Below are 15075 nucleotides of genomic sequence, written 5' to 3' on the forward strand. Positions count from 1 at the left end.
GGTACAAAAGGACATATTTATCTCTAAGGTCAGCCCTGCTCCATTTTACACGTTTACTGTTGTTTTGGAGCTCGACATGTCAGAGTGACTTTCTGTCCAGACTCAGCTGGGAGGATTTTGTGTTCTGAAAGAGAAAACAAAACAGCAGAGAGATGTTAGTTGTTTATTTACTTTTGCATCTGAGTTTTAGGGCCTTGTGTTGGTATGGTAGTTATCACTTTTGCCTCTCGGAAAAGTCCTTGGTTCAAATCCATGATCTACTCTTTCTGTATTAGCCCTGTAACAGACCGGCATCCTGTCCAGGCTTCACCTGCTACTAACTCAGTATCTGTGATACAGTCCAGGCCCAATAACCTTGGCTTAGTTAAACAGAAGGAGATGGATTGAGTTTTTTGCCATTTTTTTCTTTCATTCATGTAAACCTGCTAGCATCCACCAGATCATCAGTGTAGCCTCATGCTAAACACAACAGCTAGCGGACCTCTGAAATCCACAGCAACTGGGCCTCGCCCACCATAATGGTATGTAAGAAGGATGGGATATACTGTCTCTGCATTGTTGGCTATCCACTGGGCCCAGTAGCAGTTTTTGGTACAGGCGACATGGGCGGTTGCCCAGGGCGGTAAAAAAAAGTTGCTCGGGCTCATGCTGGACTCATGCTGCCCTGACATCATGCCGGCGGATTTTGGGGATGGCATAGGCACTGATCGGTTTTCTATCGCCCATTTGCTGGGAGTAAGGGCACCCTCCATTGGCGAGGTGCGCCTACTGCAGATGCTTTTCTTTCTGAGCTCTGTAGACATCCAAGGTCCAAAACAAAATGCAGCAGGGACCTGTTTTCAGAGTCCAAATTGCACCGGACTGCCTGATGACTAGACGTTGACAAGCTGTGCTGGCTAAAAAAAAAGAAGATAGAGCCTGAAGGACAGTTATCTCGGTGGCTGCAGAAGCTGACCTAATACACACTGGTCGATTGGTGTATTGCACACTGATGTTTATAGTCTTTCAGAAGACCCTGCCACCAGTCCTGCCCATGCAAACAGCAGGATCCCTCCAGGCACCAAGGGAGTACTAGTCATCAGGCAGTCCGGTGCAATTTGGACTCTGAAAACAGGTCCCTGCTGCATTTTGTTTTGGACCTTGGATGTCTACAGAGCTCAGAAAGAAAAAAAGCATCTGGACTTCTTTAGTTGCTTGAAGATGTTTCACCTCTCATCCAAGAAGATTCTTTAGCTCTAGAGTCAAATGGTGGAGAGTCCCAGATTTAAACCCTGTGAGAGAGTCACAGAAGAGGGAAAGTGGACCACCTAATGATCCTCTACGTAATCACATGAGCCAAGGTGTGAAAACAGGTTCATCAGCTAAGGTTTCGGGTGAGCTCAACCTAACCCCACCCTATCATGTGATGCCTTAATGCTCACTCACATCCTGGGCCATCTGACCTCAGGAAATCACATGACAGGGTGGGGTTCGATTTGAGCTCACCCGAAACCCTGGCTGATTTTTATCAGCATGTTTTCAGTGAGATTCTCTGCTGGGACTGCTGAATGAAGTTTTCTGAATGATTTACAGAAGTTTACAGTTACCTTGCTCACTCACCTAGAGGAACACTGAGGGTGATGGTGATGTTTTTCCATGAACGTGTTTCTGCTATTTCAAAAAGACACTTGTATGTTCCCGAGTCAGCAGTGGTCACTTTCTTCAGAATCAAAGACGCGTCTCCACCCTTCATCTGTCTGTCCCGCAGAGCCACTCGGTTCTTATATGATGGATGCTGGTTGTTTGGAACAAAACGCCCATCCTGGTACAAAAAGACATTTTTCGGTTCCAGGCCAGCTCTGCTCCACAGTACAGCTGAGATCCTATTTGTAATTTGACAGGGCAGAGTGACGTCCTGTCCAGACTCGGCTGTGATGTTCATCTGGTCTTAAAGAGAAAACAACACAGAGCACAGAGGTTAAAGGTCAACATGCAATTATAAGAAGCATTGTTTACTTTAAAAATGTTCTTTATTTTCTTTGACATGTTTAGTCCCCATGTTAATGTCTTAAAGTCCAGCAGAGGCCTGTACTATAAAGCAGCTTTGGGTTGAGGGTTAACACTGGGTTTTCTGTTCTAGGAAGGTGGTACGCGTCTTATAACATCCAGTGCATTGCCATGGTAACTTTCACTATCTTAAGTAGCTAGCTTAAATTATGCTTTGAACCTGCCCCTGATCTGATCTGCTCCTGAACCGGATTAGATCCAGATTGAAACATCCATCAGGTTCCACAGAACAAAAACGTGCTAATAATAATTGAACATAAAGCAGTCCTCTCATTATAACACACTGTAAGTCTGTGCATTCTGCTCTACAACTCGAGACTTCCCACCACAAAGACGACAGCTGGTGGTTGTCTGTCAAACCCAGACATCCACCAGAGGCCTTTACTTCATCTCTCAGCAGGGAGAGGCTAATGTTTTCAGTAGCCTCTAAAGTCTTTGTGTTTCCCTAATAAGCATCAGAAGCAAATAATATATATATATGTACAACTTTGCCACATTTTGTCACATTACAGCCACAAACATGACTCAATTTTATTGGAATTGCACATGAAAGACCAACACAAAGTGGTGTACATGTGAGAAGTGGAATGAAAATCATACATGAGTCAAAAACATTTTATAGATAGATAGATAGATAGATAGATAGATAGATAGATAGATAGATAGATAGATAGATAGATAGATAGATAGATAGATAGATAGATAGATAGATAGATAGATAGATAGATAGATAGATAGATAGATAGATAGATAGATAGATAGATAGATGTGTGTATACTTGTTCAAGCCACTGCATGCATACAGAACAGGCCTGTGTTTGAATTCAGTTTTAATATTCAATCTTTATTCGCAAATGAAAAAATGGAAATGGAAGTGTTGCAGGAATTGCATTAACTCATATGTGATGAAAGCTCAGTGGTTTGTGGTGTGTGCGTGAGCGTAGGCAACGTTTTCTTTACAGCATGTTTTCAGTGTCGAATAGATTATCTGCTGGGAGAATACAGAAAGCTGCACCTTAATAAACCAATGAATGAAACACAAACTCCATGCCAGATTTACAGAAAAATCAGAGTTACTCACTCACCTGGAGAAACTTTCAGATTGATGGTGACGTATTTCCATGAGCCTGTTTCTGCTATTTTAACACGACACTTGTATGTTCCAGAGTCAGCAGTGGTCGCTTTCTTCAGAATCAAAGACGCGTCTCCACCCTTCATCCCTCTGAGAGCCACTCGGTTCTTATATGATGGATGCTGGTTGTTTGGAACAAAACGCCCATCCTGGTACAAAAATACGTTTTTCTGTCCCAGGCCAGCTCTGCTCCACTCTACAGCTGTGATGTTATTTGTGACTCGACAGGGCAGAGTGACGTCCTGTCCAGACACAGCTATGATGTTTATCTGGACTAGAAGAGGAAACAACACAGGGCGGGGAGGTTAACGGTCATCGTACAATTATGAGCAGAATTATTGACCTTTTGTTTAATTGTTGTTTATTTCTCCCCTGTGAATTGAACACACTCGCATAAGACAAGGACTTTCAGAATAAAACAGGAAACTAACAGACAGAGGACCAGACAAAACACTGAACTGAACAGACAGACTCACGAGCATACACAGTGACACCATGGACAGACAGAGGGAACACAGGCAGGTATAAAACAAAACTCTAACACACAGCACACCTACACACAAGACATAACAGAATAAACAAGAACACAGAATAATATAAAGAGTCCTCAGACTCGGGACCATGACAGAAGGTGGTTTGCCTCTTTCAACAGTGCACTGCCATGGTAACTAGTGCTAACGTTTAACTAGCTAACTTAACTTATGCTGTGAAGATAATCTTATCATCATAATAACATAATCTGCTTTGGATCAGATTAAGATCCAGATTAGAGATCATCAGGTTTGAAACATCTATGGACCATTCAGTTCTCCAGAAAATAAATAGCATAACTACTCCTGGATGATCCCTCAGTCCTCTCCGTGCAAAGAATGGGAGGGTCTAATTTTGTTTTGTTTGTTTGTAATTGGGTCTAATGTCTTTGTTTCCCTGATGAGCATCAGTAATAAATAATAAATAATGTCAAATTTTAGATTCAACTTTATCCTGTGATTTTCTATTTTTATATTCTGTTAGAGGCAAAGACATTTTAAAACAGTTGTAGTGATCGAAAACAAAGTACCTGCACTTTGCTTGTCGAGCTCATATTAAATTTTGACAAAGACAAAGTTTGAATTCAGGTTTTGTATTTAATCTTAAACAGCACAGAGTCAGTATTTAATCAATGTCTTTTTATCCCCTGACTGATTATCCTGACGTCCAATGTCAGTTTGAATAAACTCAGCATACCCTGGATGTTTATATCACTTCCTAGAACAGGGCCCAGGTCACTAAGGACCATCTCTGGGTAAATTTCTGCCTCATGCTATATTCGCAAAGTGTCAGAAACTACAACCTGTTAGCTTCCATAGAACAAAATCATGTGCTGTCAACCTCTGACATCCACCAGCTCATCCATACAGCAAACAAACATCAACAACCAGGAAGCAGCTTCACCTCTGATCACACACACACTCGACTCTACTCACTCACCTGGAGGATCAACTCTCAGGTTGATGATGGTGAACTTCCATGAGCCTGTTTCTCTCAAAAAGACACGACACTTGTATGTTCCAGAGTCAGCAGTGGTCGCTTTCTTCAGGATCAAAGACGCGTCTCCATCCTTCATCCCTCTGAGAGCCACTCTGGTCTTATATGATGGATGCTGGTTGTTTGGAACAAAACGCCCATCTTGGTACAAAAAGACATTTTTCTGTCCCAGGCCAGCTCTGCTCCACTCTACAGCTGTGATGTTATTTGTGACTCGACATGGCAGAGTGACGTCCTGTCCAGACTCGGTTGTGATGTTTATCTGGACTGAAAGAAAAAACAACACAGAGCAGAGAGGTTAAAGGTCAACATACAATTATGAGCAGCATTACTTTAAATATGTTGTTTACTTTAAGTAATTTTAACATCTCAACATCCATCAGTGTCCTGTACTATAAAGCAGCATTTGGGTTCATTGTTAACATTGGGTTTCCAGTGCTAAGAAAGTGGTTCGCATCTAATATGAGTGTATCACCATGGTAACTTATGCTAACTTTTAACTAGCTAGAATAATTGTTACCTCACCAGATCCACGGCCCCGATCCATAGTAAGGAGCGCGCTGTCAAGTGACGCACTTCAAGGACAGCTTCCCGTCTCAAATCTCTGATTTTCTGCATTATTCATTGGCTTATTACCCACTGTTGTGTACACCGCTCTTGGCCACTGTCTTTTATTTTTAAGGCTATCTGCTATAAAAAGCCAGGCCAGGAAAATCTCATTCATGTTTTTCTGTGTTTTATTCTCAGTTACTTTGACACAAAGGCATCTGCTGTGATGTTCCCACCTCTGATGAAGTCTCACATGTATCAGTGCTGATAAATGATCAGAATTATAATATTTCTGACTGTCTGAGGCAAAAATGATTTGAATCAAAACCTTGTGAATCAGAATCTAATGGATTATAGAAATCAGTGATGATACCCAGTCCAAGTGAGTAGCCTAGGCCTGACAGAAGTGGATGTAGCTGTGGGTAATAAGAAAAGATGAAAAGAACTATTGATAACTTTTTGGTTAAGGCCTGGTCCGTCTAAAATTCATAACCAGTGCTCTGACACAGAGCCATTAACCTCTGAACGCTAGATAAAGCACAGTGTATCCAGAAAACACACCATAAGCCGTGATAAATGCACTGCCCAAGTGTCCCCTCCCCCCATTGCCTTTCAGCAGCATGCAACAGCAAACAGGTCATCAGAGGAGTAGTGATGTTTCAGTTACGAACGAAACAGCTCTTAGAGCCGGATCTTTGAAGTGAACGACGCAAGCCGGGTTTTTTTTTTTTTCTCTCACCCTCTCTCTCGCACTTTTTTTCCGCTTCACTCTGCACGCGAGCCTTGTGCTTATGGATTCAGAAAGTTTATTCATGCAGGCCCATATGACAGAGAATATGCATCTTCTTTTTGTTTTCATATTTTAACTTCATATTTAATTGCGTTGTGGTTTGCAGTGTTTTGTGTTGTTTCACTTTAAACTTGTTTAAAAGGAAAAAGCTGAAAATTTATATGAGTGCTTGTGTATAAATACACAAACAACACACATATGCTTTCAATTGTGTAATTTAAGTGGTCTGGGCAGCTCTGTTTTGGAAGTTCAGTTGACGCTAGAAATGCGTTTTGGAGTTTGCACGTGCTTTGTCTATATTTATACATAAACATATATAAATAAAACCACGGTATTTTTTTACGTTAGTAATTCCTTTTGTGCATAATTTTATATTTTTGTTAATAATGAATTAATTAAAGCAACAAAACCAACTGAATAGACGGTTGGGAGTCGGAAGAGTCGGCTCTTTTTAGTGAGTCGAGCCGAAAGAGCCGGTTCTCTAAAAATAGTTGGAAATCCCATCACTACAGAGGAGGCCGATATCATGATTAAGTTTAATATTGTCTACAATATTGCCAAAGAATTTCAAAGCACTTTAAGCACAAAATTGTTAATTAATCATTTACAAGTCAACACTGTCTGTATGGACATCAAATTCCCCCCCAAAGAAGTGCACATGTAAAACTGCGGTGTTTGTGTTTCCTGTTATGCCGTTTTTCTTCGGTAGCTACTCGTAATCCCTTTCCCCCACTCCCTTCCTCTCTCTCTCTCTCACACACACTCACACACACACACACACACACGCACACACACACGGCGAGGGCGGGCCGTCCCGCACATCCTCCCCACAGCCCGGAATACATTTCCCTTCAAGGGAAGGGCATAACATTGTGAACTGTGAACCTAGCCAACTTCTGCTTCCACAGAACAACAACACGTGCTCGTGAAACGTGAACATGTGTGAGAGAAAGCAGCCTCTCATTATCAGACACTGAGTCTCTGCATGCTGCCTTTATGGAGCTACAGCTGTTTGTATACACTGAACAAGAAGCTTTGTAGCTGCATCCTGACTCCTGACACTACAACACACCACACTGACACACACTGTTAAGGTTCAAAAATTGAGGAAGGAGAGTACAAACAACCATTGGTCCAGAAGCTCTTGGTCAAACAATGATTTTTAATGAATACACACATGTGGGAAGAACACTCTGTACGCAGACAGCAAGTGGTCTTCGACTTAATCAAAGCATACACAGATTTTTATACTGTCAGGGCTTAAATTTAATGACGCCCCTTTAACGTCACAGACAGGATATAGACATACGTCAGATCAAAACCACAAAGACCTTTTAACACAGTTTTTAAAAGAGCCTCGTCTTCCATCTTCATAACAGGTGCTTCCTGTCACTGCCGGATGCTCGCTTGTCATCTTGACACCTCAGCAGCAGTTCTGCGACAAACTGCTCTTTTGCAACATCAGCAAAACATAATTAAACTTTCCCCTATAAATGATTCTCTCTAACTGAGTGTATGTGTGTCTGTGTCTGTGTTCTAACCACAATTGCACCGTTTCACCTCGGGGACTAGCTCCTGACCTCTAACCAGACAGAGAGACAGATATAAGTGTTTTGTAAGCCTGTATTGCCATTTCCTTCTATGTTCTAGTTTTCCCTCAACATGTATCACCTGAACAGTCGCGTCAGTGAAGCTTCAAACCTTTAAAGAACCTGAACATCAACTCAAATAAGCACAGATATGCAATGTGTACAAAATAGTTATAACTGCATCTGAAATACAAGGTTAACATCATCATTGTATGCATAAACATCTTAAGGCCTTCTTAAAGCTATCTGTTACATTGTTAAAGCCTCGTCTTAGCCTGCTGCTCAAAATAACTTCCTGCTTTCACTTCTGCAATTTCTCTGCAAGCCTTGTTTCCTGTCAGCCTGTGACTTTTAGCCTTTCTAAAAGACACACTGTTTAAACCTCTAAATGCAATATAAACTCCAGATTATATTTTTAATGCAATGGTACTGTTGATAATTATTTAACAATAGCAGTAAAATAATTTCCCTGCTCCACAACACATTACACTTCTTAGTTTCTGTCACAGCTGGATTACAGATGTTAACTCAGCCTCGTTTCGTCTTCGTCTACTTTACTTATCGTTTTCTCAGAAGGGCATCATCTAACAGTAAATCTCACCTGCAGAGACGACCACGAAGACGCTGAAAAACAGCAAAGTTGAGCCGAGCGAGACACTGACAGCAGACATTTCTTAACTCCAAACTTCAGAGTCAGAGAGTGAGACTGATGTGACGTCAGGCTGGCTGGACCCGAGCCCACCAATGGTCTGAAAATCTCTGGACAAACAAACGTTACGTAGTAATTTACGTCCTCAGGTTGTGATGGTTTGAGCAGCTGTTTGTAACGAATCTGACCAAATCAGTTTTCCCCTTTTAAAGACTCTAAATTATTGGCATATTTGTTATAGAGAAACTTATATTTGGGAGTAAATGTATGCAAAAATTAAATAAAAAAAAAACTAGACACCTTTTAAAATGTTGTCCCTGAAAAAATGTGTTGTGTAGTTAATGAGAGATGTTTACTTTAGGCCAGTCTGTTTGTGTTTCCTTATTGGCAGATAAAGTTTGATTTGGAAAAATTAACAAAATATATTTTTTAAATCTTGTAATGCACAAAAGAAAAATGATGGTGGACTAAAAGCTTTACGTTTCTTAGTGTTAAATAATGTTACTTTTAAAAAACAGCCACCTTTAATCTGATCAGTTGAACAACATTATTGCATAAATGTGACGAGGAAATGAAAGTCGCCCAGTTTTCATGAGAAAGCTCTTCTGGCTCAGTTCCAGTGTGAGAGTGTTCACACTCAGCCTGTGAGGGATCAGGGCTGTCACATACAGACATGCTGAGGCCTTTACGTCTGCATTTATGATGAATTTGTCTAATGAGAATGACCACATTTGTATCATAAACCATGAGGAGACACGTGGTAGTTCAGATATTGAAGAAACTCTCTTTATCTTCATTCAGACCTTTGTTCTGCTCTACACTCTGCTGCTCCTCTTTCTCTGTGTTCATGACATACTTACACCAGAAGCTCGGTGGGAACAAAAGCAGGGAAATAAATCTATTTGTAGTGAGGATTGTTAAGAAAAGAGTTGGATGTTTTTCTTTCTTTCTTTTTACAGCCTCACTTCCTGCCTGCGTACTGTGCAGGTCAGATGGAGTCAAGCAAACCAACAAATAACATTTTGTGTTGAAAGCAGAAAAACTAGAGATCAGAGTTACAGCTGAATATTTTCTACCTGCTTTGTTTTCATGCTCAAAGCCACAGATGCTGTCTGTTGTTGCACTCTCTCTCTGTCTTTCTGCTCTGAGTCAATGGAGCTCACCCAGCAGTCTGAGTAATGACAGAAACCATTAGAATATATTGATGTCATTACACTTTGGATCTCAGCCTTTAAGTGGATGGATGGACTACACTGATCTTCATTCACAGAAAACATTCACAGTACCTCTCACACAGATAACCTTCTTACACTCTTAAATGCTGTTGATGGAGGAGAAGAAACCGTCCACAGCTTTCAGTCTCCACATTTGAAGCTCTGCAGGAAACCCTGACAGCAGCTTTTTAGCTCCAAAGCAGGTTTAGCTCTGGTGCAGAGTGTTGGTGACTCTGCCCGTGGACACAGTTATTTCTGCAGGTGACCTTGTTACAGGTGCATTTGTAGGAGACTCAAAGCTTTGTGGCAGGGAGTTTACTGCAGACTGCAGCATGTTTAATAGCAAGCATGATGTGAGCCTGATGTGGCTGATAGCTGCTTCTAGCAGTCTTCATGTATGTGGAATGAGAGGGGAGATGTTATCAGGACCAGTTGCTGATTGGACGTCTCAAAGCTGTGAGCGCAGCGCTGAAACTTTGTCCTGTAGCTCTTCACTCAGTCCTCACCCTGAGTGTTCAGAGCCCAGCCCCACATATTCCTGCTCCTCAGGAATTCTGGGATTTGGATGAAACACAGCTAAACTGACCTGAAGCTAAGGGGGAGGAGCCACAATACAAGCTGCATCCAGCCAATGGGTGCACTGTTGCCCCTGAGCCCATGGATGTGCAGAGGGTCACATGTTTAGTCCCATTTGTAGAAATGTGTCCATAATGAAGACAAATGCAGTCACACAGCTCTGCAACAGCACAAATCACTTTGATGGAGTTTGTTTGTGCTGCTCTCAGATCTGTCCAAGATGTGTGTCAACATGCTGCAGACTCACAAAGATGTGCCGTGTTAGCTTCATGTGTCCATCTATCACAAACATGCTGCTTCTTCTAACAGGAAGGACTCCTCAGCCGTGTCCACAGCAAAGTAGAATCAAGGCTTTAACCAGGCTTTTATTGTGAAACACTGAACATGTGGAAAAGTCAGCCTGAAAGTCAGAGAGAGAGTGGACAACGATCCCACAGGAAAAGAATGAAAGAGAGAAGACACATCCAGGGAGGAGAGAGATGGAAGCAACATGTAGCAGCTGATGAAGTCAGGCGGGTGGGCTGTGCACACAGAGGACTTTATGATCTGGTTCTCAGCTTCACCTCTCCATCGCTCTCCCCACGGCTACAGTACAGGTGAGCTGACACATCCATCAGTGGAGGCTGTGGTGGAGCAGCAGCTGAAGCAGGTTCATTCGTGTTGATGGTTTACAGGTTTCCTTGGTCAAAGGTCACTCAGACCTTTGACCAAGGAAACCTTTGAGATTCAGCTCTGTGATTTCACCTTCTACTGATGGAGTGTAGACCACATCACCTTCACAGAGGACGACCACACAGTCGCCCGTGTGCAGGCCGATGAGTTCAGTAGCCAGCGACTGAAGATGTTAGCGTAGCTTACCAGTGACAGGAGCCAGTGGTTTTTCCCAGCTGATCATGATGGATGCATCTCCCACTTCCTCCACTTCATGCTCTTTGGGATCATCAGCTTCTATGAAACAAACGTTGATGCATGACACAAACTGTATTTCAGTCTGGCTGCACTTATTTTTAAAATTAAGATGACGAGGAATAAAACCAGAAATGGAGTCAGAACTTAAAGTACGAGTGTTCGCACCTGTTGTTTGTCAAGTAGTAAGAATGAGGTTGTCCTCGCCTCCCTCAGTAACCTCGCAGACATTAACAGTGTACCAGGGAGAAGCTCACTAATGTTCACAGAGGTAGATGTGCAACAAATCTGTGATGAGCAGGAGAAGTTGTAATCAGGCAAGATTTCAACACAAAACATTTTTGAACTGAACTTGTAAATGTCTGAATCTGCCCCTGCCAAGAACAACAGGTGCTCAATGAGCCCGTACTCCACTCTGAAACCTGAAACTGTGTCCAAGGCTGCTGGAGGTCATATCGGTCACAGACTACAGGACAAACAGAGAAGGTCAGAGATTAGTTACTCAGGACAGTCTCATACATGCATTCACTGAGGTGACTCAGCCAGCCTCTCTTAACTTACATGATCCATAAGTAGTGGTGAAGTCAAAATTCATACCAGAGATGGTGTAGGAGTTTAGATGGCCAGAAACTGCCACCTCTCTCCTCGGGCTGTGAGATAATTGACTGAGGGACAGTTTACAGGCTGAAATTATTACACATGAAAAAAAGACATTAAGTTTAGCCCAATCATGGAGGAAGAGGAAACAAATCTAAAAAACAAACCCTATCAGCTCTCCATTTAAGGATGTACTGGGTGATGTGTGCAGACGAGTGGGCGTTCCACTGAATAGGGAGACTGGTTGGCTTCCTGATTCTGTGATGATCACCTGGACGGGACGGGGACCACCCGAGACAGAGACACAGGAGTAGAGACAGCTGCTTTACCACTGAGGAGAACAGTCACATCGGTTCTCCAGAGTGGGAAATCATTTTGTTAAACCAGTAGCTTTACATAACCCAGTTTAACAGTGAGTGGGTGTGTGGGAGGATTTTCCTGAACAGAGCAGAGAAAAAGTGTTAAAAACCAGCAGGTGAGATCCCAGCACAGTTTCCACCTTAGTTTACGATTTTTCCTGTTTCTCAGAAAGAAGTTAAAAAAAGTGAAAAACACTTTAAAAACTGACACCAGTATAAAGCTTGTAGTTCTCTTACAGTGTTACCTGACATATAAAACTTATCCTTCCACCACGAACAGCTTGTGTTGCTATATAGTCTCTTTTCCATCCAAGAAACATGTTTCACTGCAAAATTAAGCATCAAACTTCACTATATTCACCCAAACAGTGAGACTGCTGTTTGTAGATTACAGCTCAGCGGTGAAACACAACAGTGCTCGGCAGACTGTTCACAAAGCTGAGGGATCGAGGACAAATTAAAGAGAATCAGAAACGTTTAAAGCAGCAGATCAACGGTAAAATACACACCTGCCAAGAACAGGCTGCAAGTGCAAACCTTAATGTGGCAGTGATATCAGACGCAAACATTACCGTGTACATCATTACACGCTGCCTACAAACACTCAGTTTACCTGCACAGGTCCTGTTACAGCTGCACTTTGAATCTCAAGTCAGAATTATTTCACAATCAGAATACTTTATTAATCCCTGAGGAGATTATGCGAGGGAAATGGGGTTAAAGGGGGAGACTGCTGCAGACTTTGGGAGAGCAGCAATAGCTGTAGCTTGTTTGATGTACTACAGCACCACCATGTGTTAGAAATGAGTCATGGCAAAAAGCAGACTTCAGGGTTGTCTGAGGTGCAGTTTGACCTGAACTTTACAAACAGAGAACGAGTTCACACAAATCTCTGAATCTCCTGATCAGACACGGTGCAGGCTTCACCTTCAGGTGTACAGTCTGTGTAGGACGGGGCTCCACGAGTTACAACAACAAAGGATGTACCACTAAAAGCATGCACTGTGTATCCATGTATCTTCAGTAGGGTGGATTTCATATCAACACTGTGTGCACACCTCACTTTGTAGTTCTTCTAGTGTGAATTTATGAATAAAAGTGGAAAAAGTTCAACAAACGCAGTCAGATTTACCTCCAGCCTGCATCTGCACCCCGGGGGTCATGTGGATGAACTCTGGCCTCTCTGTGAGCTTGGAGCCACAGATAAACCCCATCACAGAGTCCGAGTGCTCCTCTGCCATTTGCACCTGTGAAACACAAAACAGCTGTAAGCTGAAAAGAACACAAAGCACATGTAAACAAACTGAGAACAAGTCCCACACAGTTGTGCTCACCGCAGCCTTTGTGTATTCACCAGCAGCCAGGGTTCCCTGGCAGCTCATCTGAGCTATGAGCAAACAGCCTCGGCCCAGAGGCTTTCCTACAGCGCTCAGACCTTTCACCACTCCCGGCCCCGGCACTGCGTGGGCATTCACTATGTGGGACCAGGAGGAAATCTGGTACAAACCACCTGGAGAAAAGACAGAAGATCACAGCGTTCAAATACTTTGGATATAAACAAAATGATTTTTAAGTTATCCTGAATTTACACGACAAAAAGAAAGTGTGAAATCGTCTCACCATCATACTGACGCTTGACTGTGTTCCCGATGTCAGCAAACTTGCGATCTTCAAAGATGAGGAAGTTGTGTTTGTCTGCTAAGGCTTGCATGTTCTGAATGAAGGCTGATGTGTAGTCCTGTAACACATATGGAAAAAACCATCAGCTTGTTTGTTACATGTACAGACTCAAGGTTTGAGTTGACCTGCCATCTTCAGAAGTTTTCTGATGACTCTGCGGTGGTTGGATGCATCAGCAGGGATGATGAGACAGAGTACCGGGCTGTGGTCGACTCCTTTGTCACGTGGTGTGAGCAGAATCATCTGCAGCTCAACGTGGCAAAGACCAAGGAACTGATCGTGGACTTCAGGAAGACCAGGAAACACTTGACCCCTGTTTCAATCCAGGGGGTCAGTGTTGACATTGTGGAGGACTATAAATACCTTGGAGTACACATTGACAATAAACTGGACTGGGCTAAAAACACCACAGCACTTTACAGGAAGGGCCAGAGTCGTCTCTATTTTTTGAGGCGACTGAGGTCCTTCAACATCTGCCAGAAAATGCTGAGGATTTTCTATGAGTCTGTTGTGGCCAGTGCGATCCTCTATGCTGTTGCATGCTGGGGGAGCAGGCTGAGGGTCGCAGATGCCAACAGACTCAATAAACTGATCCGTAAGGCCAGCAAGGTTGTGGGGATGGAGCTGGACTCCCTCAAGGTGGTGTCGGAGAGGCGGATGCTGTCCAAGATAAAGACAATGTTGGATAACACCTCCCACCCACTCCATGACATGCTGGTCAGTCACAGGAGCTCGTTCAGTGAGAGACTGAGATTACCGAAAAGCACCACTGAACGACACAGGAAATCATTCCTGCCTGTGGCCATCTCCCTGTACAACGCATCCACTTAACACACTGGTTACTGCTACAGCTACACATGTTTCTTTTCCAACTATTTATTTATAAGTGACTTATGTATGTATGTATGTATATATATGTATATATTGTACTATTCTTAGTTAGCGTATTGTCTGTCTTGTCTTAATGTTGGTTTATAATGGAGCACTGTAACAAAAAATAATTTCCCCCAGGGATCAATAAAGTATTCTGATTCTGATTCTGATCCTGCTGTACCTCCAGGATGTCTGCATGGGTCTTCAGCATGCAGATCTTTGGACCGAGCGACTCGGCCAGCTGCAGCAGCTCCTCGTTGTTGGTTACATCAGCAGACACACAAAGGTTGGACTGTTTCTCCTCCATAATCTTCAGCAGCTTTGATGCTAGAAGGTAAATGTCTGCAGATAAAAGAAGGAACAAATGAAGGAACAGAAAATGAGAAACCAAAGAAAACACCACCAGTCTCTGTTTGAACTTTAAATAATTAAATTAGGACAGATGGTTTGAAAGAGGAGTGAAAGAAGCCATCTATGTCCACTGTGAGCGACCATCTTTGAACAGAGGCGGGGGTTTACGACACCAACTCTCTGCCATCTATAATCCAGTTTTGAGATCCCTTCCCAGACGCCTTAACGCCCACTCACA

At 42.8% G+C, this 15075-nt stretch overlaps 1 protein-coding gene across 2 annotated transcripts; it reads right to left on the reverse strand.

Moving 5' to 3' along the window:
* Positions 1-49: 49 nt before the first annotated feature.
* LOC146712944 (uncharacterized) lies at positions 50-14825 on the reverse strand. Of its 2 annotated transcripts, XM_085445415.1 has the most exons (10): positions 14668-14825; positions 13554-13671; positions 13268-13443; positions 13068-13180; positions 11742-11867; positions 11539-11642; positions 11400-11443; positions 11146-11265; positions 10930-11019; positions 4910-4971 (listed from the first exon to the last, which is right to left on the reverse strand). In XM_085445415.1, exons 1-9 carry the CDS (start codon positions 14791-14793, stop codon positions 10963-10965), a joined length of 984 nt encoding a protein of 327 aa, XP_085301541.1. In that variant the 5' UTR covers positions 14794-14825; the 3' UTR covers positions 4910-4971; positions 10930-10962. The 2 variants fall into 2 exon arrangements, with proteins under 2 accessions (XP_085301533.1, XP_085301541.1); XM_085445407.1 differs by lacking the exons at positions 10930-11019; positions 11146-11265; positions 11400-11443; ... (4 more) ...; positions 13554-13671; positions 14668-14825 and adding exons at positions 50-124; positions 1600-1926; positions 3131-3451; positions 8234-8551 and having other exon boundaries at positions 4648-4971.
* Between the last annotated feature and the right edge of the window lie 250 nt (positions 14826-15075).

The sequence above is a fragment of the Copadichromis virginalis genome, linkage group LG3 (genome assembly GCF_057382275.1).
Source record: "Copadichromis virginalis isolate Kocher_CV1m ecotype Utaka linkage group LG3, C_Virginalis_male_GT1.1, whole genome shotgun sequence".
NCBI lineage: Eukaryota > Metazoa > Chordata > Actinopteri > Cichliformes > Cichlidae > Copadichromis > Copadichromis virginalis.